Source organism: Microcaecilia unicolor, chromosome 8, assembly GCF_901765095.1.
Source record: "Microcaecilia unicolor chromosome 8, aMicUni1.1, whole genome shotgun sequence".
Lineage (NCBI taxonomy): Eukaryota > Metazoa > Chordata > Amphibia > Gymnophiona > Siphonopidae > Microcaecilia > Microcaecilia unicolor.
Genome location: NC_044038.1, coordinates 226,497,444 through 226,522,239, shown reverse-complemented (window position 1 = coordinate 226,522,239; position 24,796 = coordinate 226,497,444). Strand labels below are relative to the sequence as shown.

Here is a 24,796-nt window from a genome sequence, read left to right as displayed (position 1 = left end):
GGGGAGCGAGTGATTCAGTGGTTAACCGTTTGGGCCTGATGGCGTCTCAGAACATGGACCCGGTGGTCGCTGAGTCTGTAGCGGTGCGGAAAGGAGCAGAATCGGGGAGTAACGCTGCTAAAGGTTCGGTGAGCAAGAGGTGAGGGGAAGGCTTGGCGGGGTGGAGGCTGAGACTATGTATGTAACTTTTTTTTTTGTATCATAAAATGCAAAAATTAAATGAGGGAATGGTCTTTTAGAGGACTTGTACAGCTCACCTTCAGCGCAGAGGCTGACGGAGGTGGAGGAGAGAAGAAGAACGATAGATTAAGGTAAGTTAGTGGACAGGCTAGTTAGGCCGAAGGGTGCCAGAACGCTAGACTAAGGTAAACTAGTGGACAGACACCTTCCTTCTCTTTTCCCTCACCAATCTTTGTACATTACTAATTGTATCTAATAACATGGAACAACTATGTGATAACCAAACTCTGTAAGCCACATTGAGCCTGCAAATGGGTGGGATAATGTGGGATACAAATGTAATAAATATAGTTAGGCCGAAGTGTGCCAGAACGCTAGACTAAGGTAAGTTAGTGGACAGACTAATTAGGCCGAAGGCTGCCTGCTGATTCAGTGCTAAAGTTAGCTGTAATTATGGAATTGGATATAAGACCAGGTGGGGGTCTTCCAAGCCTTGGCCTAAGACTGAACCCCCCCCACCCACACACACACACCCACACGTATAATGAACGTTTTTAAAATCTATTTGTATGTGTTTGAGGTAGTATATGTAGAAGGCTTTGTGCTTATTTGTTGTGAAAATTCTGACAACTCTGTTAGTTTATTTGGGGTTTGCTAGCTAATAGATCAAAGCAGTTTACACGTTAGCAAAAAATTACAGAAAAACTGTAAGGAACTATAAATAGGAAAGATGAACATAAGAGTAGCCATACTGGGTCAGACCAATGGCCCATCTAGCCCAGTATCCTGTTTTCCAAACAGTGGCCAAAGCCAAGTCACAAGTACCTGGTAGAAAAAAACTACAGTATATAATTTTGTGGCCTTAGAGAAGTAGATTTTGGGATAACTGCCCTAAAGATTACTTGTGTAGATCATAACTACTTTATTGTGATGTTAGTAAAGAATGTTGTGGACTTTGGTCCTGGGGAACTGAGTTCGATTCCCACTTCAGGCACAGGCAGCTCCTTGTGACTCTGGGCAAGTCACTTAATCCTCCATTGCCCCATGTAAGCCTCATTGAGCCTGCCATGAGTGGGGAAAGGGCGGGGTACAAATGTAACAAAAATAAAATAGATACTATTGGAGATTCTACATGGAATGTTGCTACTATTGGAGATTCTACATGGAATGTTGCTATTCCACTAGCAACATTCCATGTAGAAGCCTGCGCGGCCACATGGGTGATCTGCAAGGGCCGACTTCTACATGGAATGTTGCTAGTGGAATAGCAACATTCCATGTAGAATCTCAAATAGTAGCAATAGTGGAGGAGTGGCCTAGTGGTTAGGGTGGAGGACTTTGGTCCTGAGGAACTGAGTTCGATTCCCACTTCAGGTACAGGCAGCTCCTTGTGACTCTGGGCAAGTCACTTAACCCTCCATTGCCCCATGTAAGCCGCATTAAGCCTGCCATGAGTGGGAAAGGGCGGGGTACAAATGTAACAAAAATAAAATAGATACTATTGGAGATTCTACATGGAATGTTGCTATTCCACTAGCAACATTCCATGTAGAAGGCTGCGCAGGCTTCTGTTTCTGTGAGTCTGACGTCCTGCACATACGTGCAGGACGTCAGACTCGCAGAAGCAGAAGCCTGCGCGGCCACATTGGTGATCTGCAAGGGCTGACTTCTACATGGAATGTTGCTAGTGGAATAGCAACATTCCATGTAGAATCTCAAATAGTAGCAACAGTGGAGGAGTGGCCTAGTGGTTAGGGTGGTGGACTTTGGACCCGAGGAACTGAGTTTGATTCCCACTTCAGGCACAGGCAGCTCCTCGTGACTCTGGGCAAGTCACTTAACCCTCCATTGCCCCATGTAAGCCGCATTGAGCCTGCCATGAGTGGGAAAGCGCGGGGTACAAATGTAAGAGAAAAAAATACCTGCAGTGAGGGCTTTAGATCTGCAGGTGGGAGTCTATTATCATTTAAAAAATAAATAAATTGTTCAGTGAATTGCCGTTTCTCTCTTTTTCTGGCGGCAATGTAAAGTCAAAAGTTGTAATCATTTGAGGTAGAGGCTGTCTTGAATTCTTTTTATCTGTACCAGCAGCCAACACTAATAAATCTTCAGAATTGTAAAAGGCATTACTAAAGTAATAGAGCTCTGGACTGTATATTGAGGTACCTTGTGGAAGGGTATAGCACCTGACAGCTTACTTTCTCTGTATATGGGTTTCTAGTTCTTTATTTCTCTTGCAGGTTACACCAGGAGCTGATGTCTCTTATGGTGAGTATATATTTTATTAGCCATTGAATCAAATGTCAGCAGTTTTTTTTTTTTTGTTTGTTTTTTGTCCGTTTTCTATAGTTGCTCTTAAGAGAGCCCAGAGTGCTCTTCTGGGTCAGACTGAAGGTCTGTAGAGCTTGACATCATCATGTGTCAGACATTAGTCAATTTAGATGTCAAAATGCTGAGGAACATCCTTGTTGCTCATTCCCAGGATGGTTCCTGTGCATGTAAAATGTCAGAATGTAGTGGTAATTTTGAGCAAATTTGGTGTTTTCAGAGCTTCTGGTCTACAAACATGTCATAAGTTTACTCGAAACAATTATCTAATTGTAAATGCAGGCACATATACCTGCTCACGTATAATCAGAGGAATCTGGCACTACAAACGGCGCCTGCACCGGGCAATAGCGCAGATCTCATTTAAATTAGATTTAAGTGAGCTCCGCAGTATTCTACCCCTATGATCAGAGAACAGCGCTCAGATCATAAAGGTGAAATAGCGCCTTAACCCTACACTAGCTCAGATCTGGTGTTAGGGTTAAGGCTCCCTCTGGTCTCCCCCCCCCCCCCCCCCCCCTTCCCCCACAATTGATGAGGCCCTGCTGGCCTAGTGCCCCCAAGGCCCCTTTCCCCAAAGCCATCGACACAAGAGCACAGGGGGCTGGAGAACCGCTGCGGTGTACCTCCAGCCCCCAACCTCCGCCCAAATAAAATCCCTGCTAACACAGTGGACTGCAAATCCAAACCCCTCGATGAAGGGAGTCCGGGGGGGGGGGGGTTGGAGGTCCACTGGACCCCCAACCCCCATGTTACTGTCTGGGGTGGGACATTAGGCCCGCCAGAGCCTCATTGATTTTGGGTGGGGGGGGGGGGGGGGGGGAAGGATTTCAATCTCCTTTGATTGACAGGTCCAGGCTTTTCACAGCCTGGACCTGTCAAACAAGTGCGGGAGCGCTCGGGCACAATCATCCCACACTTTTACCTTATCAGAGCTAATAGCGTGCCTAAATTTGCATGCTGCGATTTCTGATCATAAGGGTGTTATTGCTCCACGTTGTTCCGGTGCTAATTTTAGACCGCTGTTTGGAACAGCATGGGGCTTCTGATCATTGGGTCCTTGGTGGTTCTCAACCAGTATGTCTCTTGAAATCATAACTGGTTTTTGCTGCTTTACTACCCTGTTACAGTAGCGTGGGCCGGGGTGCACCCACTCAGGGCTCAGGCCCACCCAACAGTAGCAGACGTTTAGCAGTAGCTGGTGGGGATCTCAAGCTCCACCAACTGAAGACTTCCCCCTGATGGTAACAAAATACGCTACTCTCCACAATACCGGCACCTGTGCATGCTCAGTTTTCAGCGTATGCCTGCTGCAGACTGCCAAGGTGGAAAGAAGCGTTTTCTCATCAGCTGAGATTTTTTTTTGGGGGGGGGGGGGGGGGGAGAGAACACTTGGTGCCCATCCAATTCTTGCCTAGGCCCCCTCAAAATCTGTTGTCTGGCTACGCCCCTGCCCTGTTACCATCAGTCCCTAGTAGAAATGCTGTAGGTCTGCTGTTTGTGTTCTGTTTGCTACCTAATTTCTGAATATTTTCAGGGTTTTGTTACTTCACAGTATCTGGTAGTAGAGGGATTTTTATGTTGTTGTTCCTGAGGTGACACCAGAATTTTTTTCATATAAGACAAGGCTATAAAGACTAAAGAATGGGTAAAAGTTTCTTGTCTTGACAATAAGGTGGTTTTAAATTTGCTTACTATACAATCCCATATGGAAAAACTGCCTACAACTCAGTCCCAAATTTCTCATTTAATAAGGATCAAAACTGTTGAAATTAAAGTAAACTCTGTTTAAGAATAGTTTATATTTCCATTGCATCATTTTTAACAATAAAATATATTTTTTTAATTCAGCTGTGAATTTTAGGAGTCCTTATAAGGTGTACTAACCCATTTAGCATGCGCTAATCATTAGTGCTTGCTAAATCTAATTAGTGCACCTTTGATGAAATGATCCCTTAGTGTCCAGTGTGTCACAACAAAAAAAGGTTGAGAGCCACTGATCTAATCTGAAAACATAGATGAAGAGTTATGTGCCTCAGCCTACATACCAGTGTTTTTGCTGTTACTTGAAGGAATTTTATTTAAAGTTGACTTGATTTAGCAATACCAGCTCAGTGACTTACAGGTTGTTTGGGAATATTTCTGTACATGGTAGCTCTTCACATCCTGTTTGCATAGTTCAGTTTTGCACCGTAAAGTCTCTTAAATATAAAACATTATTTAATAAGAGTTTTTCCTCCCTTCTAGATGTCGGGTGACAAAGGAATTTCCGCCTTTCCAGAATCGGATAACCTGTTCAAATGGATTGGGACCATTGATGGTGCTGTTGGCACAGTAAGTAACCATTTGAAGTGCTTGATTGATCTGCAATTGGCTCTTAAGATGAATGCTTTTACCCTTCCTTGTCATACCGCGCGTGTGTCTTTTCGATCCGTCCATTCAAATCAACTTATGCATCCGGCTTCTCCTACATAAGCACACAACTGTGGAATGCACTACCAAAAGCTGTGAAAACAACGTACGACCATCTCAACTTCCGGAAATTACTAAAGGCCAACCTGTTCAAAAAGGCATACCCTACCAACCCAACTTAAGTGTCTGAACCCTGCAACACAATGTAACTAAAGCTCGTAATGAACACTAGAACTCTTCTTCTCTACGATTCCCAATGTGTCTTACATATGAACTTTATTCAACTATAATATCACTTTGTATTTGCTTCTCTACCAGAGTTGGCAAACGCCTTTACGGTACTAGTTGGGCAGACTTATATGGTCTCTGCCAGAGCCGGTGGTGGAAGGCGGGGCTGGTGGTTGGGAGGCGGGGATAGTGCTGGGCAGACTTATGCGGTCTGTGCCAGAGCTGGTGGTGGGAGGCGAGGCGGGGATAGTGCTGGGCAGACTTATATGGTCTGTGCCAGAGCTGATGGTTGGGAGACGGGGATAGTGCTGGGCAGACTTATATGGTCTGTGCCAGAGCTGGTGGTGGGAGGCGAGGCGGGGATAGTGCTGGGCAGACTTATATGGTCTGTGCCAGAGCTGATGGTTGGGAGACGGGGATAGTGCTGGGCAGACTTATATGGTCTGTGCCAGAGCTGGTGGTTGGGAGGCGGGGCTGGTGGTTGGGAGGCGGGAATAGTGCTGGGCAGACTTATATGGTCTGTGCCAGAGCTGGTGGTTTGGGAGACGGGGCTAGTGCTGGGCAGACTTATATGGTCTGTGCCAGAGCTGGTGGTGGGAGGCGGGGATAGTGCTGGGCAGACTTATGCGGTCTGTGCCAGAGCTGGTGGTGGGAGGCGAGGCGGGGATAGTGCTGGGCAGACTTATATGGTCTGTGCCAGAGCTGATGGTTGGGAGACGGGGATAGTGCTGGGCAGACTTATATGGTCTGTGCCAGAGCTGATGGTTGGGAGACGGGGATAGTGCTGGGCAGACTTATATGGTCTGTGCCAGAGCTGGTGGTTTGGGAGGTGGGGCTAGTGCTGGGCAGACTTATTTGGTCTGTGCCAGAGCCAGTGGTGGGAGGCGGGGCTGGTGGTTGGGAGGCGGGGATAGTGCTGGGCAGACTTATATGGTCTGTGCCAGAGCTGGTGGTTGGCAAGCGGGGATAGTGCTTTCCATACCTATACAGTCTGTGCCGGTGGTGGGAGGCGGGGCTGGTGGTTGGGAGGCGGGGATAGTGCTGGGCAGACTTATACGGTCTGTGCCCTGAAAATGACAGGTACAAATCAAGGTAAGGTATACACAAAAAGTAGCACATATGAGTTATCTTGTTGGGCAGACTGGATGGACCGTGCAGGTCTTTTTCTGCCATCATCTACTATGTTACTATGTAGGCCACATTGAGCCTGCAAATTGGGAAAATGTGGGATACAAATGCAACAAACACCCATGTTCAAAGGTACGCAGCTATTGACTAAAAAAAACACAACATACCTGAAGTGTTTGATAAAGCAGGGCTTTTAATTATTACATTTTTGAGTTTTGACTGGGCTGAAGTTTGCTGATAGGGGGAGCTGCTGTTCTGCTCATCAGAGGTCCATGCAGGTGTTGAACCAATTGATGGAAAGTACATAGCTTGAATAACAGAATGGTGGATCTTCTAAACCAGAAGAGGCAATAGCTTATTTCATTAAAAAAAAATGAAAAAAAAAATAATGGGTCATTAAAAAGTCTCTAGAGAAGTAGGACTGAGGAAGCAATGAAATGTCTGATACATGGAGTTATCCTGTCACTTAATAAACTGTAGAAAGGAAGAGAAGCAGTTTTACTTTAAAGATCTATACCTGGAATGAAATGGAACAGCTGGATGGTTAGGTGTATCATTGGGGCATTGGTTATGGTCCTATAATCTGTATTGGGATCATATTCAGTTTGCCAAACCTCTTTGAATTAAAGCCCCTGGATGATCTCTGTAACCTCTGATGTGCATACAGGGGGCTAAAGGCCCAAATGTGTTGCCTAGATGCTTGGGGTTGCTTTGCTAGGTCTTAGTTTCAATGAATTTTAGTGCTGGGATGGTCTGGGGATACAGCTTGGGCAAAGCTTGCGCTTAACTGGTTAAGTAACAGTTGGATATCCAGAAGAGGAAAACAAAAAGTTCTGTATAAAAAGCAGTACAGTCCACAAAAGCAGAATATACGTCTTCTAATAGTTAAAAAGGCTTTTATTCTTGCCACTTTAAAAATTAAAATACAGAGGAGGTTGGGTTGGAGGGGGGAAATAGAGTTTAGAGTGAGGTTTGTTAGTGAATTTGTGGTGGTAGGTGGAGGGGGGGATATGATGGGGGGGGGGGATTAAAAACATAATTGTTTTTTCTTTTCTTCTGTATATTCTACCTGCCTTGAGTCTTTCCTTTATTGGTATTGTACAACCTGGTACCATTTGGATGTTGGAAGAATGTATATTGCGTTAATAAAAATACGAAAAATTAAAATAGTCTCAACATAGCACACTAAAGACAAGATTATCAGTTTCTAGTAGACATACTAATATTTGTATTGAACATTTTTGAATTGTATAATATTAAAAAGCACAAACTCTCAACACTTATAAATTTGAAGGCCAGACATCTAAACATTTGTTTAGGGTTTTGCTGTGCTTTTTGTTTTGGACACTGGTACAGTCTGCAGCTCTTGTTGTGTGTTTGCTCCTACAGGTTTATGAAGGTCTTCGATACAAACTTGCCATGGAGTTTCCCAGTGGTTACCCTTACAATGCCCCCACAGTCCGATTTGTCACGCCCTGCTTCCATCCCAACGTAGACAGCCAAGGGAACATCTGCCTGGATATCTTGAAAGACAAGTGGTCCGCTCTGTATGATGTCAGGACTATTCTGCTGTCTTTACAGAGCTTGCTTGGAGGTAAGATGATGCAGGGATGTTTTTCTACATTAAAAAAAAAAATGTCCTGACTCTTGGGGTTTATGATCCCTTCTTCTTCCCCACCCCCCCCCCCCCCCCACCCCCCAAAAAAAAAAATCAGCAGTTAAACACAACTTGTTTGGTGATGACTAGCCTTCAGTATTATGTCTCCGGCAGATGGTAGGCTCAGCATTTCTGTATAGCTAGGACCTGGTCTGCTAGACCAGAGTAAGGATTTGATGAGTAGGGGAACATAGGAATCCACAAGGGACTTTGAGACCACTGTGGGTTGGTGTCCCAACTGGAGAAAGGTGAGTAGTTGTCAGAATAAACCTGATTCCCCTCCTCCTCCTCTGCCTTAAAGAGCAGGCAAAGGAGCCTGAAAGCAGGATGGTTCGTGCAGGCAGAGTAAGATTCCTGGCAATCTGGGGACGGCAAGTTCGCCCTTGGAGATACAGTGCAAGGCAAAGAATGGAATGTTAAGGGCCCACAGAATGTGGGAAATGTAACAGACTGAGCAACATGTGAGATCTGTGCCAGGCCTCCACCGGTGGAAGAGTTCATTACCATCCTCAACCTGTGTGCAAAGGTGGCAGTGACTCTGCAAGGGCTGAGTACACGACAGTGGTGGCCCTCAGCAGAAGTACGTCTGGCCATTGTCAGTGGTGGGGAGCAGCTGCTATTTTGGTGCCATGTGCTCCTATAGAGGGGGGGGGGGAGTCTCCCCTACTAATGTCTGTACTCGCCTGGATAGATGGATGGCCGCCACCTTGGCAGTTGGCTTCTCTGCAGGAGTACTTTTCAGCTTGTCCAGTCTCCCCAGACTGGTCTACTCAGGCAATGAGCTATTGCATGAAATGGGGCTGGTCAGGAGCCCTTTCACAGATCCAGGATCCTGCCCCGGGGAATTCACCTCAACATTGGGGAGGAAGAATGTGACTGGGAGGAAAAGTGTGATCTTGAACAACTGCTTCATGACTGGACTTGGTGACCTTTTCAGGTGGCCTGGGTTGAAGGAAGATTCCCTCTGTTATCTGCCTCAAAGGAACATTGTCTGTCTTGGTTTCTCAAGTCTTGGGCACACTTGAAATCTTAGATGATCAAGGAGTTTGTCACCTCAAAGTTGAACACTCAGACTCCAGCCTGAAGGGGAAAGGGCAGCTCTGTCCATTCTAAGCAGAAGATACAGTAAAAACAGATTGCATAAAATCATAGGTTTTTTTGTGGTGAATGTGGATATTATAAAATGTGTCTCCATGGAAGGTACTCAGGATCGCTTCATCAGGAACTCACTTTGTAGCCCTTTTAAGGTATCTGGCCTGGTGCTGGTGCTACATAAGATAGCTTGCAGGAGGCTAGGGCCTGTCTTCATTGGGTTCAGCAACTGGGAAATTGGGTCTGGACCATAGAAAAGTGGAATGGCTAGAGGCTTGGTCAATCTTTCTAGAGGATACTTCATATATCAGGGCTTCTGCTAAGAATAGGGCCGCTTATTGTGGCTAGGAATTGATCTTTTTTTTAAGGGAAGCTGGTTAAGGATCTAGAAGTCAGTTTCTCAGACTGCAAAGGGACAGACCTCGAAGCCTCTGTCATGACTCCATTAGCAGCTGATTTGGGGATTCTAAGCATTGATGTCCTGGAAGATCTCCAAGGGCCAACAGTGTAGCGATTTTGAGTGCAGCCCTTTTGGGGGGTGGGGTGGAGGGAGGCAGAAACGTAGCTCCTGCAGATCTCTGAATATTGGGACTTGGTGTTCAGAAATCCAGCTGCCAGTTGTTGGGTTTTACTAGAAGCAGGTTCAGATTACATTACGCAGACGTGAAAGTCGAATATGTCTTAATTTTTCTCTTCAGTCACTGATGCTTGTGTAGTATTCTCCCTGAGATTTTCTTCTAAAGAGGTGTGTGTGCCACCAGTACCTGAAAAAAGAGGGCGGGGGGGGGGGGGGTTAAGGCAAGAAGGAAAAGGGCATTTCATTTAGTTCTGGATTTGAAACGGGTTGCTTTCAAATATTGGACACTACCTTTTGGCCTAGCCACAGCACCATCAGTCTTTTTTCCCCCACAATAATAATAGTGCGTGGCAGCAGCCTTAAAGATCTGGTGCGTCTGTATTTGGATGATTTGCTATTCAAGGCAGAGACTGACAGGCCTGCTACTAGAATAGTTCAGTTTCTCCAAGAGCTCGGATGGGTGGTGTTTTTCCAACATTTTCCTGAGATTTGAGAGGGAAGTTGGCATTGTGCATTTTCATCGTGTTTAGCAGCTCCAAAACTGTGTGGCTGTTTCAAGGAGGTCATTGATCCCCCCCCCCCCCCCCCCCCCCCCAACCACCAAAAACCTTCAGGATCATTCAACTGCATGCAGATCTCTCTCATGAATATTTATTGTGGATATCCTGACACCTTGACTGGCTAGGGTGCCTCCAGGACCAGGTTTGGGAACCACTGAACTAGGGTAAAGTACCAAGGATGCAAGTATCTTAGTTCCTTTTGTCTAGGATGTGAGAACACACGTTTTCATGGCATGCTCTATAATGGAACTTAATAGATATAACATGTCTTTTCTGAGTAGTTAAGACATAGTAAAAGCTTGTTGAAACAAATATGCCTTTATTGCTATTCTCTACCATACATAAATTGTAATCATATTTGGTAGAATTGCAAGGTCACTATATAGAAAAGTACCATGGTTTTGTTCCCAGTTCAGAATTTTCTATTTCCAGGAGGTGAAAGACGTACTCTTCTGCAGCTCTTGGAATGTTGTTGATGCTAGCTCCTGGTCTAGTTACCCTGGTCACAGTTGAGATGGGGGTGTAGGCAGTGTCTAGCCTTAAGAGGTATACCTTGCTGGTCTCTCGTTCTTTTCTTATAGTACAACAAACAGGTCCAGCGTCCGAAGCTGATGAACTTACTTTTTGCCAACATGTTGAGCAGGTTACATATCCTCTGGAGTTGAGTTGTTGGGGGGGGGGGGGGGGGGGGGGGTCAGTACCTAGTCTCCAAGGACAGCATGGGTTTGGTGGCCATTTTAAATGTTTACAGATCTGCACTGCTAGCTCCAACTCTGCCTTCTTCTATAGCTGACAACCAATCTTGGTCAGCTCAGCAATTTCTATGCTCTCCTGATACATTTTCTGGCTCTCCTGATAAGACAACACATCCCCATTTTCTGCTTAATTTAGCCTTTTGATGTGCAGTTCTTATTTAATGAAGCGCGCTCAGCCCTTTCAAGAGACACTTTCTGCTGAGGCTACATTAATTGTGAGGAAAAAGCAGGTCTAACCTAATGCTGAGTGGGACATGGAGTCTCTTCTGAATCCCCTTCTTTCACTCCTGGCTCTTTCTGCACTCCTGGAACTGGGGAACTTAATTCCAGGGGCTGAGGGAGATGATCCTTCTCTATCTCACCTGTTCCATAGAGAGAAGCATCCAGCTTTGATAGAAGCCTTTTGAAGTTCTCAGTCTTTTCTCCTGTGGCTCCCGTTGGGCTTGGTATGAAGAAGCCAATTGCCCACAGTGGACTCGAGTTACAGTGGTTACTAAGAAGACTACTGTCCCTGTTCAAGGTGGTACTGTTTTAAAAGAGATGTAGGACGGTAGGATTGAGACTTTGTTGTAAGATGTCTTTGAGGTAGCTGCCTTATGCCTGCAAGCTACGGTTCGTTTCCTATATTACGGAACCTGTCTTTGCCTCATTCAAAGCGCGGCTGATTCTCCTATGGATTCAGACTCTGTGGAGGAGTGGCCTAGTGGTTAGGGTGGTGGACTTTGGTCCTGGGGAACTGAGGAACTGAGATCGATTCCTGGCACAGGCAGCTCCTTGTGACTCTGGGCAAGTCACTTAACCCTCCATTGCCCCATGTAAGCCGCATTGAGCCTGCCATGAGTGGGAAAGCGCAGGGTACAAATGTAACAAAAATAAAATAGATACTATTGGAGATTCTACATGGAATGTTGCTACTATTGGAGATTCTACATGGAATGTTGCTATTCCACTAGCAACATTCTATGTAGAAGGCTGCGCGGCCACATTGGTGATCTGCAAGGGCTGACTTCTACATGGAATGTTGCTAGTGGGATAGCATGCTAGTGGGATAGCAACATTCCATGTAGAATCTCAAATAGTAGCAACAGTGGAGGAGTGGCCTAGTGGTTAGGGTGGTGGACTTTGGTCCTGGGGAACTAAGTTGGATTCCCACTTCAGGCAGCTCCTTGTGACTCTGGGCAAGTCACTTAACCCTCCATTGTCTGCCGCATTGAGCCTGCCATGAGTGGGAAAGCGCAGGGTACAAATGTAACAAAAATAAAAAAAAAATTAGATTTTCCTATATTAGAGACAGGTCTTGCTTACTTAGAAGATGCTTTCTGTGATTGATTTTAGGGCTTTGGCAAAGTAGATGGCCTTAGCTGTTTCTGCAAGATGTTGCTGTGGCTTTGAAATTGGGCAGCGGCTATAGCTTCCAAGTCCACCCTTACAAAGCTCCCTTTTAGGAGCAAGTTTTTTGAAGAAGACAAGAAGAAACTTGTTAGTCTTAGAGGAGTCCAAGTTTCATCATTTTAGTTGAAGATGAGCCTAAATTTGTTTTTTCAGGTCTTTACAGCCTCGTTTGTTTTCAAAATGCCAAAGGTAATGGACCAGGCCAGTCTTCCTTCTTTTCTAGATATCATCAAGCGAAGTAGTCTTCCTTTCCATGGAGACAAAAGATCAGGAACTCGGTCTTAAATACCCAGTTCCTCTCGCCCCTTACCAATGAAGGTGCATGTCCACTCTCTGGACACTAGAAATGTGAATTGAGTTTTATTTATGAGGCGTGGACCAAGCTCTGCATACACTTTAGCAGGTAAGCAGCCCCCCCGGCAGTGTTCAAGGCTCGCTACCAGAAGTTTTTCTACTTCTTGGAGCCTCTAGTGTAGGGTGTTCTAGTTTCTTTTCTGTTGGTTCACTTCATTTAACTCTTCTTTCCATATCATCAAGCTGATCAATCCATAGACTGGTGGGTTGTGTCCATCTACCAGCAGGTGGAGATAGAGAGCAAACTTTTGCCTCCCTATATGTGGTCATGTGCTGCCGGAAACTCCCCAGTATGTTCTCTATCTCAGCAGGTGGTGGTCACACACAGCAGCAGCTCTGGCTAGGCCTCCAAGCCTAATTTTTAGGTTTTGTTGAGTGCCTGGGGTTGAGGGCTCTTTTGAGCAAGTGCAAACCTGGTGGTGCCAGGTCCCTCCTTTTCTCCCCCCTCCCGCTGGCTCCGTTAAAAAAAAAAAAAAAAAAAATTTTGAACGTCCTTAAAGGCGTTTATTTCGACGTTTATTTAAGCGTCTATTGCAGCTACTCACTGGGACACCAGGTCGTTACAACTCGGAGCGGACAGCAGGTAATTTTACCTTTTTATAGCGGGCAGGGGGTTCCCCGATTCTTCTCCTCGTGGCATATGGCGTCGGAGGGCGAGGGCGCAAAGGGTCGCTCCCCGGGTCGCTTGAGCGCTTCTAGAGGGGATGCGGGGGTCTTAAAGCCTGATTCGCCCTTGTTGGGTGACAGTTTCGTGACCGATGAATGTCCCGGTCCTTCCTCCGGCGTGGCGGTTTTTCCCGCCATAAACGCCCATCCCCCGCTCCTCGCCTCCGCCATCTTGGCCGGCCACGAGGCTCGGACGGCTTCTTCTTGGGCCGCCCTTGAGGTTGGAGACATTAATGCCATGAACGCCCTTAATTTGGGCGACGGCACAGAAGCGGCTAAAGTTAAGAGCCGTTCTTCCCGCGCGGCTCCTTCGCGGAGTTTCGCGCCGGACGCCATTTTGGATGCGCAGCATGTCTCTCCCCCGCTATTGCGAGCGCCGGTTGAGAGTGCGTCTAGGGCTGTTGCCCAGGCGGCGGAAGTGCACAGTCTGGGGGTTTCTCCCCCGAGTTTGTTTTGCTGCTGCATCAGGCCTTCCTCATGCACAACGCTGCCCCTGCTCCCTCGTCTGGTAAAGAGGTTGAGGTTCCCAGAGGTAAACGCCCTCGGGTTGATTCCCAGGCCTTGGAGGAATTTGTCTCCTCCGATGTAGATGAGGGCAGCGTGTCTGAGGTCTCCCAACGGTCCTTTGCGGATTCCTTGGAGGAGACGGATCCCCGCTCGGATGGAGTGGATGACCCCTCTGCAGCGCGGCTTTTTAGCCCAGAGGATTTGCCCAACCTGTTGTTACAGGCCATGGACACTTTGAAGATTTCCTCTCCGGAGGACGTCTCTCCCTCAGCCCCTGTTGGCTCTGCCATTATGCTGGGGACGAAGCGCCCGCCTAGAACCTTCCACGTGCATGATGCCATGCACACCTTAATTTCGGCTCAATGGGATGTCCCAGAAGCGAGCCTTAAAGTGGCTAGGGCTATGTCCCGCCTCTATCCTTTGGCGGTGAGTGAACGTGAGGCCTATCTGTGGCCTACCGTGGATTCTTTAATCACTGCGGTGACTAAGAAAACGGCGTTGCCGGTGGAAGGTGGCACGGCCCTAAAGGACGCCCAAGACAGAAGATTGGAGGCGGCCTTAAGGTCGTCCTTTGAGGCGGCTGCTTTAAGTTTGCAGGCCTCAGTTTGCGGCTCCTATGTGGCCAGGGCGTGCCTGACTATGGTGCAGCGGGCTTCCCCCTCGGATCATTCCTTGAGGGCTGATTGGCCGGCCCTGGAATCGGGCTTAGCCTATTTGGCAGACTTGCTGTATGATGTCTTGAGGGCCTCAGCGAAAGGCATGGCTCAGACAATCTCTGCGCGGCGGTGGCTTTGGCTGAAACATTGGTCTGCTGACCACGCCTCTAAATCCCGCCTGGCTAGGTTGCCTTTTAAAGGCAAGCTGCTCTTTGGGGTCGAGCTGGACAAAATCGTGACCGATCTCGGCACGTCTAAGGGCAAGAAATTACCAGAGGTCAGGGCTCGGGCTAGTACTCGTCCCGGTACCTCCAGAGGACGGTTGCAGGAAGCCCGTCGGTACCGCCCGGGCAAGTCGGGTTCCTCTGCCCCCTCTTCCTTCAAGAGGAATTTCTCCCCCAAGCAGCATTCCTTTCGCAGAGACCGCCGTCCCGGAGGTGCTCCCTCCGGTCCTCCCCCAGGGTCTCGTACCCAATGACGGGGTCTTGGTCCACGCCCCAGTGCAGATTGGAGGACGGCTGTCCTCGTTTCTGGGCGAGTGGACCACAATAACTTCAGACGCGTGGGTGCTGGAAGTCATCAGAGACGGCTACAAACTAGAGTTCTGCCGACCCTTAAAAGACGGGTTTGTACTCTCTCCCTGCAAGTCTCCGGTCAAAGCTGTGGCAGTGCAGCAGACCTTGGACAATCTGATCCGCCTGGGCGCGGTCGTTCCGGTGCCAGAAAGTCAGCTTGGCAAGGGACGTTACTCCATTTACTTTGTGGTACCAAAGAAAGGAGGTTCTGGCCGGCCTATCCTCGACCTCAAAGGGGTCAATCGGGCCTTGAAAGTGCGGCACTTTCGCATGGAGACTCTCCGCTCTGTTATAGCGGCAGTGAAGGCAGGAGAGTTCCTGGCATCCTTGGACATCAAGGAAGCGTAACTGCATATTCCCATCTGGCCTCCTCATCAACGCTTTCTGCGTTTTGCAGTCCTGGGACGACACTTCCAGTTCAGAGCCCTCCCTTTCGGGTTGGCTACTGCTCCGTGGACCTTTTCCAAAGTAATGGTGGTCATCGCGGCCTTCCTACGAAAGGAAGGGGTACAAGTCCATCCTTATCTGGACGACTGGTTGATCCGAGCCCCCTCTTATGCAGAGTGCGGCAAAGCTGTGGACCGGGTAGTTGCTCTTTTGAGCTCCCTGGGATGGATCATCAACTGGGAGAAGAGCCAGCTGCGCCCGACTCAGTCCCTGGAGTACCTGGGAGTTCGATTCGACACCCAAGTGGGCAGAGTGTTCCTGCCAGACAATCGGATTGTCAAACTTCAGGCTCAGGTGGACCAGTTCCTAGTAGCCTCTCCCCTTCGGGCTTGGGACTATGTGCAGCTGTTGGGCTCTATGACGGCCACGATGGAAGTTGTGCCCTGGGCCAGGGCTCATATGAGACCACTTCAACACTCTTTGCTGCAGCGCTGGACTCCGATGTCGGAGGATTATGCTGTGCGCCTTCCCTTGGACCCAGCAGTGCGCAAGGCGCTGAGCTTGTGGATGCAGACAGACAAGTTGTCTGCGGGAATGCCTCTGGTGACCCCAGAGTGGATTGTCGTCACGACGGACGCCTCGTTGTCGGGCTTGGGAAGGACAGCGCAGGGGCTCTGGTCTCCTGCAGAGGCAAAGTGGTCTATCAACCTCCTGGAACTCAGAGCCATTCGGTTGGCGCTTTTGGAGTTCATCCCGGTACTTGTGTTGAAGCCTGTACGGGTCCTGTCGGACAATGCCACAGCTGTGGCCTATGTCAACCGCCAGGGAGGTACCAAGAGCGCCCCTCTAGCCAAGGAGGCTATGAATCTTTGCCAGTGGGCGGAAGCGAACCTGGAGCAGCTTTCAGCGGCCCACATTGCCGGAGTCATGAATGTCAAGGCGGACTTTCTCAGTCGCCATACCTTGGAGCCCGGAGAGTGGCAGCTATCTGCTCAGGCGTTCTTGGACATCACGAAGCGCTGGGGCCAGCCGAGCCTAGATCTGATGGCGTCATCGGCCAATTGCCAAGTGCCGCGCTTTTTCAGCAGAGGACGGGACCCTCGATCCCTGGGAGTAGATGCTCTTCTCCAACAGTGGCCGACACAAGAGCTTCTCTATGTGTTCCCGCCCTGGCCCATGTTGGGCAGGGTGCTAGACCGGGTGGCAAAGCATCCCGGCAGGGTAATCCTGGTGGGTCCGGATTGGCCCAGACGTCCCTGGTATGCGGACTTGATCAGGCTCTCAGTCGACGATCCTCTGCGGCTGACAGTGGAGCAGGGCCTGTTACATCAGGGTCCCGTGGTGATGGAGGATTCCTCCCCCTTTGGTCTTACGGCCTGGCTATTGAGCGGCAGCGTCTGAGGAAGAAGGGCTTCTCAGACAAGGTCATCGCCACTATGCTGAGAGCGAGGAAGCGCTCTACTTCTACTGCTTACGCCAGGGTTTGGCGTATCTTTGCAGCGTGGTGTGAAGCAGGCTCACTTTCTCCCTTCACTGCTCCAATTTCTTCAGTGTTGGCGTTCCTGCAAGAAGGTCTGGAGAAAGGCCTGTCGCTCAGTTCCCTTAAAGTCCAGGTAGCGGCTCTGGCTTGCTTCAGGGGCCGCCTGAAGGGTGCTTCCCTGGCTTCGCAGCCAGATGTGGTGCGCTTTCTCAAGGGAGTTAATCACCTGCGCCCTCCTCTGCACTCAGTGGTGCCTGCGTGGAATCTCAACCTGGTACTAAGAGCATTGCAGAAGCCGCCTTTTGAACCCTTGTCGAGGGCATCTCTGAAAGACCTGACGTTGAAAGCAGTCTTTGGTGGCTATCACTTCAGCCAGAAGAGTTTCCGAGCTCCAGGCGCTCTCATGTCGAGAGCCTTTTCTGCAGTTCACTGAGGCAGGAGTGACTATTCGCACAGTGCCTTCCTTCCTGCCCAAGATTGTTTCTCGCTTCCATGTGAATCAGCAGCTCTGTCTCCCTTCCTTTCGTAGGGAGGACTACCCAGAGGAGTACTCTGCTCTTAAATATCTGGATGTGAGACGAGTCATCATCAGATACTTGGAAGTGACCAATGATTTCCGGAAATCGGATCATCTGTTTGTCCTGTTTGCAGGTCCTCGTAAGGGTCTGCAGGCTGCTAAGCCTACAGTGGCAAGATGGGTCAAGGAAGCCATTGCAGCGGCTTATGTGGCCGCGGGGAAGGTGCCGCCTATCCAGCTGAAGGCTCACTCCACGAGAGCTCAGGCGGCCTCGATGGCAGAGGCCGGATCCGTCTCCTTGGAAGAGATATGCAAGGCGGCAACTTGGGCTTCGGCTCATACATTCTCCAAGCATTACCGTTTGACTGTGGCTGCACGGGCGGAGGCCCGGTTTGGAGCTTCAGTGTTGAGGTCAGGGATTTCAATGTCCCGCCCTGGGTGAGTACTGCTTCGGTACATCCCACCAGTCTATGGATTGATCAGCTTGATGATATGGAAGGTAAAATTATGTATAATCATACCTGATAATTTTCTTTCCATTAATCATAGCTGATCAATCCATAGCCCCTCCCAGATATCTGTACTGTTTTTATTCTGGTTGCATTTCAGGTTCAAGTTTAGTCTTCAGTTACTTCAGAAAGACTTCGTGTTCAAGTTTTTTCACTTGGATTCTTCAAGAGTTAAGACGAGTTTGTGTTACAGTGAGCTGCTGCATTCCTCTCCCCTCCGTTTTACGGGGCTGGATTGAGACTTAAAATTCTGCCGGCACTCCCTCCCGCTTCGTGCGGCTGTAGGGCAGCTTTGTACCCCTCCCGCTTCGGCGGTGTTAGGGTCAGTCAGCTCCTCCCGCGGTTGCGGTTGCAGGATAAGCCAGATCCCCCCGCATCGGCGGGTGTGGTGTCCCTCCCCCGCTCCGCGGGGATGAGCTGGACGGATTCCCCTCCCCCACTTGTGTGGGGATGAGCTGGGTTAATTCCCCTCCCCCGTTTCGGCGGTGGTGAGCTGGGCAGAGTGTCCCTTCGTGGGTGTAATTCTCTAAGTGCTGAGTCCTGCGGATGGAGCTTTGATATCGACATACTGAGGAGTTTCCGGCAGCACATGACCACATATAGGGAGGCAAAAGTTTGCTCTCTATCTCCACCTGCTGGTAGATGGACACAACCCACCAGTCTATGGATTGATCAGCTATGATTAATGGAAAGAAAATTATCAGGTATGATTATACATAATTTTACCTTAAGAGGAACTTAGTTTGAGGAACAACAATCGGGCTTATTTTCAAAAGAGAAAAATGCCCTTATTTCAACCCAAATCGGGAGGTGGGCGCCCAAATCGGTATAATCGAAGCCGATTTTGGGCGCCTCCGACTGGAGTCTGTCGCGGGAATGAACAAAGTTGACGGAGGTGTGGTGAAGGCGGGACTGGGGCGTGTTTATCGGCTGAGGAGAGATGGGCGCGCTCGGCCAATAATGGAAAAAAGGGCGGCAGAAGCGAGAATTTGGGCCACTTTTTTTGGACTTTTTTTTTTTCACAAACAAGTCCCCAAAAAGTGCCCCAACTGCCCAGATGACCACCGGAGGGAATCGGGGATGACCTCCCCTGACTACCCCCTCCCACAAAAAAAAGAACTTTAACAACTTTTTTCCCAGCCTGTATGCCAACCTCAAATGTCACATCCAGCTCCATCACAGCAGTATGCAGGTCCCTGGAGCAGTTGTTAGTGGGTGCAGTGGACTTCAGCCAGGTGGACCCAGGCCCATCACCCCCTACCTGTTACACTTGTGCCCTCCAAACCGCCCCAAAACCCACTATATCCACATCTAGGTGCCCCCCTTCACCCATAAGTGCTATGGTAATGGTGTAGAGTTGTGGGGAGTGAGTTTTGGGGGGGATTTGGGGGGCTCAGCACCCAAGGTAAGGGAGCTATGGACTTGGGAGGTGCCTGGTTGGTGTCCTGGCATGTGAGGGGGACCAGTGCACTACGAATCCTGGCCCCTCCCAAGACCAAATGCCTTGGAGTTGTTTGTTTTTGAGTTGGGTGGCTTCGGTTGCCATTATCGCTGAAAACCGATACCGCCCAGCTCAAATCCGATGCATTTGCCCGGCACCAACCCTATTATCAAAACACAAGATGGACGCCCATATTTTTCAAAAATACGGTCTGTCCCACCCCTTCGCGTACCCGTCCTCGGAGATGGGCGTTCGATTATGCTCCTCAATGTCTCTTGATGAAGATTTAAGAGTAAGAAGACCTTCCAAATTTTCTTGGGCATTTTGTCCTGTAGCTGCTTTGTTAAAGTAATACTGACTTGGGAACATTCCTTATATGGCACGCTTCAGTTCTAAGTCCTCTCTCCATCTGCTGTTAGATGAACATAACACATAGGTCTTGACTGATCTGTTGCACTAAAGGAAAGAAAATTAGCAGGTAAGAACTAATTTCTCCTTATCTGCCTGTTTTTGTTCCATCATACTAATACAGAACATAACCTTGCCTGTACATGTTAAAAAGATCCACTTCTGATTTGCTTTCTAGGAGGCTTATTTGAGATTACCGTAGTTGGTTTCCAAGTTTGAGGGAATGGTTCTGCCTGTCTCCTTGGAACTCCCCGTTTTGGGTAAAACAGTTATCTAATTCTGCTTTATTGCGAATACTAAAGGCTGAGGTGAGCACAGGATAGTGATATTAGCAAACGAGTTCTGATACCATCTGCTGGTGGGGGAACAAACTCCATGCATTTGGACTAGTCCAATGTACTCAAAAATGAACAGGTTAAGACTAATTTATTCATGGTCCATTTTGGTGACTACTGCCGTATGGAAAATCCCCAGATCAATTCCAGCATCACATCTGCCTATATGTTTGAGTCAGCCGGAGATGCTGTGGAGGCAGTGTGAACTTGCTGTCTCCCAGGGCAGGGATTCCCCTGCCAGTTGGGTTTTCAGGATATCCTTAATGAATGTTCATGAGATTTGTATGGACATTATGAAAACCTGACTGGTTTGGGAGCTACTGGCCGGATAAGACTCCAAAAGCATTGTATGAATGACTAGACTAGGAACAGTGGGAGGGTGGGGGTCTATTAAAATAGGGAGAAAATACCCTGCTAGTTGCATATTCATTCATGATGCCAGAATCCCAGCACCAGTTCTGATTGAGGTGAAAGAGAATTATGATACCAGATCAGCAATACTCTATGAACACACCCAGCAGCAAGACTATTCCCTATAAGCTCATGTTTATTTCTGAATATAAAATGTCAATATTCCTGGTACCCTAAAATGTTTGCTAGAAACATTAAGCCCATTACATGCTGACTTTTAATTAATATGAAGCGCTGCAGTGACCTTTCTGAATTTTGTTCATTCTACCCAGTATTGCCACTCTTCTGTGGTTTGTGGTTCTTCCCCCCCCCCCCCCCCCCCCCCCCCCGGTGAGCAGAAGTAGGTTCTCTGAGCATTTCTGGAGTGCGAATTGTATGCTTCAGGTTCAACCAATACCCTCACCTTAACTTGAAACAATTGAATTCTGTTGTGTAGGGTTTTTTTTTTTCCTTGACTGCTGCTTCTAGTTAATTTCATTTATAATCCAGCAGAGGGCAAATATAATGATGGGTTTCAATTATTTACACCCTTCATTTGTGGAATGATACAAAGTTGTTGAGTTAGCTTAATTCTTTTTTTAGTCTGTCCATCTGTTTCTAAATTTATTTATTTTTATTTATTTTGAACATTTATATCCCACAATCCCACCAAGGCAGGCTCTATGTGGCTTACAACGTTGAAGGAAGAGTACAATACAACAAGTCATATGCAAGATGGAGTAGAGGAGGGGAAGAGAGGGGGTCAACAGGGGATCAAGCAGGAGTGGAGTAAATACCCCACATTCTCCAATCTCAGGTCTTTGCTTTGTCTGCTGTAATGTTCTAACTCTAGAAGTGTAATTTTGGCTTCAGACTGAATAGCTGGGGGCCAGATTAAATCATAGAGGTGTATAGGCCATGAAGCTTTCATCTCTAAGGCTTGGACCATTCTTTTATTCATGAGATCCCCAAGGCACAGAATATTAAAGCTCAACTCCTTCCATAATACTTTGTCACTAGTCCTATATATAGAATGAGGGACTGATTTTCAGAAAAGCATGCTAGGTTTTGTGTACCACTTAGCTTGGCTTTAATCTACAGTTTGTGGGACCCTATGCTGAAACAGGTTTTGTGCAGGAGTTAACTGATTACCACCCATGTTAATGTGCCGCCTGCACTAGGCTTTGTACACAGTCTGTTGGGCTATGTGCACAGACCATTAAAAGGCTGAAGACAGTACGGGGGCTTTACCACCACGTTAGGTTAGCTTGGAATTTCTGCGGCAGTGTTAGAGAGGAATTTAATACTTGTTTCTTTTACTGTGAGCATATAAATCTTCAACTTTTTTTTTGTTTAGAGCATGTGGGAGGTGTGCTGTTACAAAGAGCATAAGTGCTGGACTGTGAGGAGACACGAATACACATTTTTAGCATCTGAATTTACATCTGCCTGTATAACTTTAGGTGCCAGATTCTACTGATAAACTTGAAAAATGAACTTGCAGAGCTATTGGTAATATCTAATTGATCTTTAAAATCCAGCATGGTACCAGAAGATTGGAGGGTGGCCATGGTAACGACAGGTTTTAAAAAGGGTTCCGGAGGTGATCTGGAAAATTATAAACTGGCGAGCCTGATGTCTGTGCCAGGAAAAATGGTAGAGACTATTATATAGAACAAAATTACTGAGCCTATACATAAATATGGATTAATGAGGCAAAGCCAACATGGATTTAGTCAAGGGAAATCTTGCCTTGCCAATCTACTACATTTCTTTGAAGGGATGAATAAACGTGGATAAAGGTGAACTGGTTGGCAGTGTGTGTGGGTGAATTTTCAAAGTACCTCATGAACACCACCCAATAATATTAGAAAGTCATGGGATAGGCAGTAATGTCCTATTGTGGATTAAGAACTGGTTAAAAAATAGAAAACAGAGTAGGGTTCATTGGTCAGTATTCGCAATGGAGAAGGGTAGCTAGTGGGGTTCTGCTGGAACCGCTGCTTTTTTAACATTTATAAATGATCTAGAGCTGGGAATAACTAGTGAGGTAATTACATTTGCTGATGACAGTTATTCAAAGTTGTTGAATCACAAGAGAATTGAAAAACTGCAAGAGGACTTTACGAGACTGGGCATCCAAATGGCAGATGGCATTTAATGTGATCAAGTGCAAACTGATGCGTGTGAGGAAGAGGAACCAACCTATTATACAGCTACGTGATGCAAGGTTCCACGTTAGGAGTCATCTAGGTGTCATTGTTAATGTTGAAACCCTCAACTCAGTGTACAGCTGCTATGGCTAAGAAAGCAAATAGAATTTAAACAAAAATAAGAATGTTATAATGCCTTTGTATCACTTCATGGTGTGACCGCACCTCAAATACTGTGCAGTTCTGGTCACAGCATCTCAAAAGATATAGCAGAATAAAAATAAGTAAAGAGTAGAGTGATAAAAAGGGTAACTTCTCTATGACTAAAGTGGCTGAGGGGGAGATATGATAGAAATACTGACTGCAGTGGAATGGGTAGATGTGAATTGTGTGTGTACTCGTCTTGGGGGGGGGGGGCACTAGCAGTAAATTTAAAATTAATCTGAAATAGTTCTTCACTCAATGTGTAATTAACTCTGGAATTCAATGTGGTAAAAGCAGTTAGCAGGGTTTAAAAAAGGTTTGAGTAACTTGTCCATAAGCCATTAAGATGAACATGGGAAAATCCACTGCTTATTTCTAGGATAAGCTGCATAAACTGTTTACTGTTTTGGGATCTTGCCAGGTACTTGTGCCCTGGATTGGCCACTGTTGGAAACAGAATACTGGGCTTCATGGACCTTTTGGACTGTCTGTGTGGTGATGCTTATGTTATGTGAAACACAGCTGTTGCTAGTGCAAATCTGTGTGCACACTCCATGTTAGTGCATAGTTTTGTGCAGAGATCTGCATATTTGGTTACTGCATTAAGGAATAAAACTTGGCAAGAGTAATGCAATTAGGAAGCCCTGCATTTAGCCCCTGGGACACAAGCTAATAGGTGTGCTCGCAAAATGTCTGAGCAAAGATGCACACCTGCAAAATGCAGTGTTAACTTGAATTGTTCCCGAAATTCATCTACTTCTGGTGTTAGAAATAAGGTGTTGGTTTTATTAAATGGCTCTTGCCTATTTTTATTCACAGAGCCCAATAATGACAGCCCTTTGAACACAAACGCAGCAGAACTGTGGCACAATCAGGCTGGTAAGTTTGTGCATCTTTTGCTCACAGCAATGTGGGGGTTGGAATGTAGTCCTGTTAGAAACCACAGGGCCATGGTATTCTGCATATTCATTCAAATCAATGTCCTATTTTTTCAAAATGTTTGCCTGGTGACAGCCATGTTAGTCTCCTGTGGGTGGGGATCAGACTGTTGCTTGCAGTGTGAGGTTTGTGGCATTACTCTGAGCTGCAGGCAATTTATTCACTCTCAAATGGGTCCTGGGCTCCTTTCAGTTCTGAAGCAAATTTCACTGTGAGAGGGAAGAATAACTTTACTAGGCTCTGCACACCCCTGTTCCTATAATGCTACCATATTTTATTTTTTCCCAGCCTACAAGAAACACCTCCATGAGCTGTACGCCAAGCAGGTGAGAAACAAGGAGAACTGAAGCCCTTTGCTCAGCTGGTCTCTCTCTCTTGCACAGCAGTTCTGTTTTACTGTCTTTATTCCTGTAAATGAATACTGTAATATACTGTTAGTCTACAAATGTTTGTGTTGTATAAATAAACTTATTTTATTTTGGATCTTGTCTTTCAAATACTTCAGCCTGTTCTTGTCTCTTGAATTATCTGTTTCAGTGGGGGGTGGGCAAACTCAGTGCCACAAACCCAGTCCAGGGTGTTAGGATTTCTACGCTGCAAATGATCTGTTTTCTTGTATTTTATTTTTGTTACATTTGTACCCCGCACTTTCCCACTCTTGGCAGGCTCAATGTGGCAGGCAATGGAGGGTTAAGTGACTTGCCCAGAGTCACAAGGAGCTGCCTGTGCCGGGAATCAAACTCAGTTCCTCAGTTCCCCAGGACCAAAGTCCACCATCCTACCCACTAGGCCACTCCTCCACTGTTGCTACTATTTGAGATTCTACATGGAATGTTGCTATTCTTCCATGTAGAAGTTGGCCCTTGCAGATCACCAATGTGGCTGCGCAGGCTTCTGCGAGTCTGACGTCCTGCAGGACGTCAGACTCGCAGAAACAGAAGCCTGCGCAGCCTTCTACATGGAATG

At 47.3% G+C, this 24,796-nt stretch overlaps 1 protein-coding gene across 1 annotated transcript; it reads left to right on the top strand.

Moving 5' to 3' along the window:
- On the top strand, nt 1–24,319 carry UBE2C (ubiquitin conjugating enzyme E2 C). The gene is made up of 6 exons (XM_030213281.1): nt 1–139; nt 2,421–2,448; nt 4,756–4,842; nt 7,666–7,870; nt 23,711–23,770; nt 24,119–24,319. Exons 1-6 carry the CDS (start codon nt 39–41, stop codon nt 24,175–24,177), a joined length of 540 nt encoding a protein of 179 aa, XP_030069141.1. The 5' UTR covers nt 1–38; the 3' UTR covers nt 24,178–24,319.
- The last annotated feature ends 477 nt before the right edge of the window (nt 24,320–24,796 follow it).

What these genes read in the sequence shown, in the direction of transcription:
- UBE2C (XM_030213281.1), top strand. Translation starts at nt 39, where the DNA reads ATGGCGTCTCAGAACATGGACCCGGTGGTCGCTGAGTCTGTAGCGGTG. An exon ending in AAAGGTTCGGTGAGCAAGAG is followed by an intron (nt 140 to 2,420) that starts GTGAGGGGAAGG and finishes TTTCTCTTGCAG; the next exon opens with GTTACACCAGGAGCTGATGT. An exon ending in TTGATGGTGCTGTTGGCACA is followed by an intron (nt 4,843 to 7,665) that starts GTAAGTAACCAT and finishes TTGCTCCTACAG; the next exon opens with GTTTATGAAGGTCTTCGATA.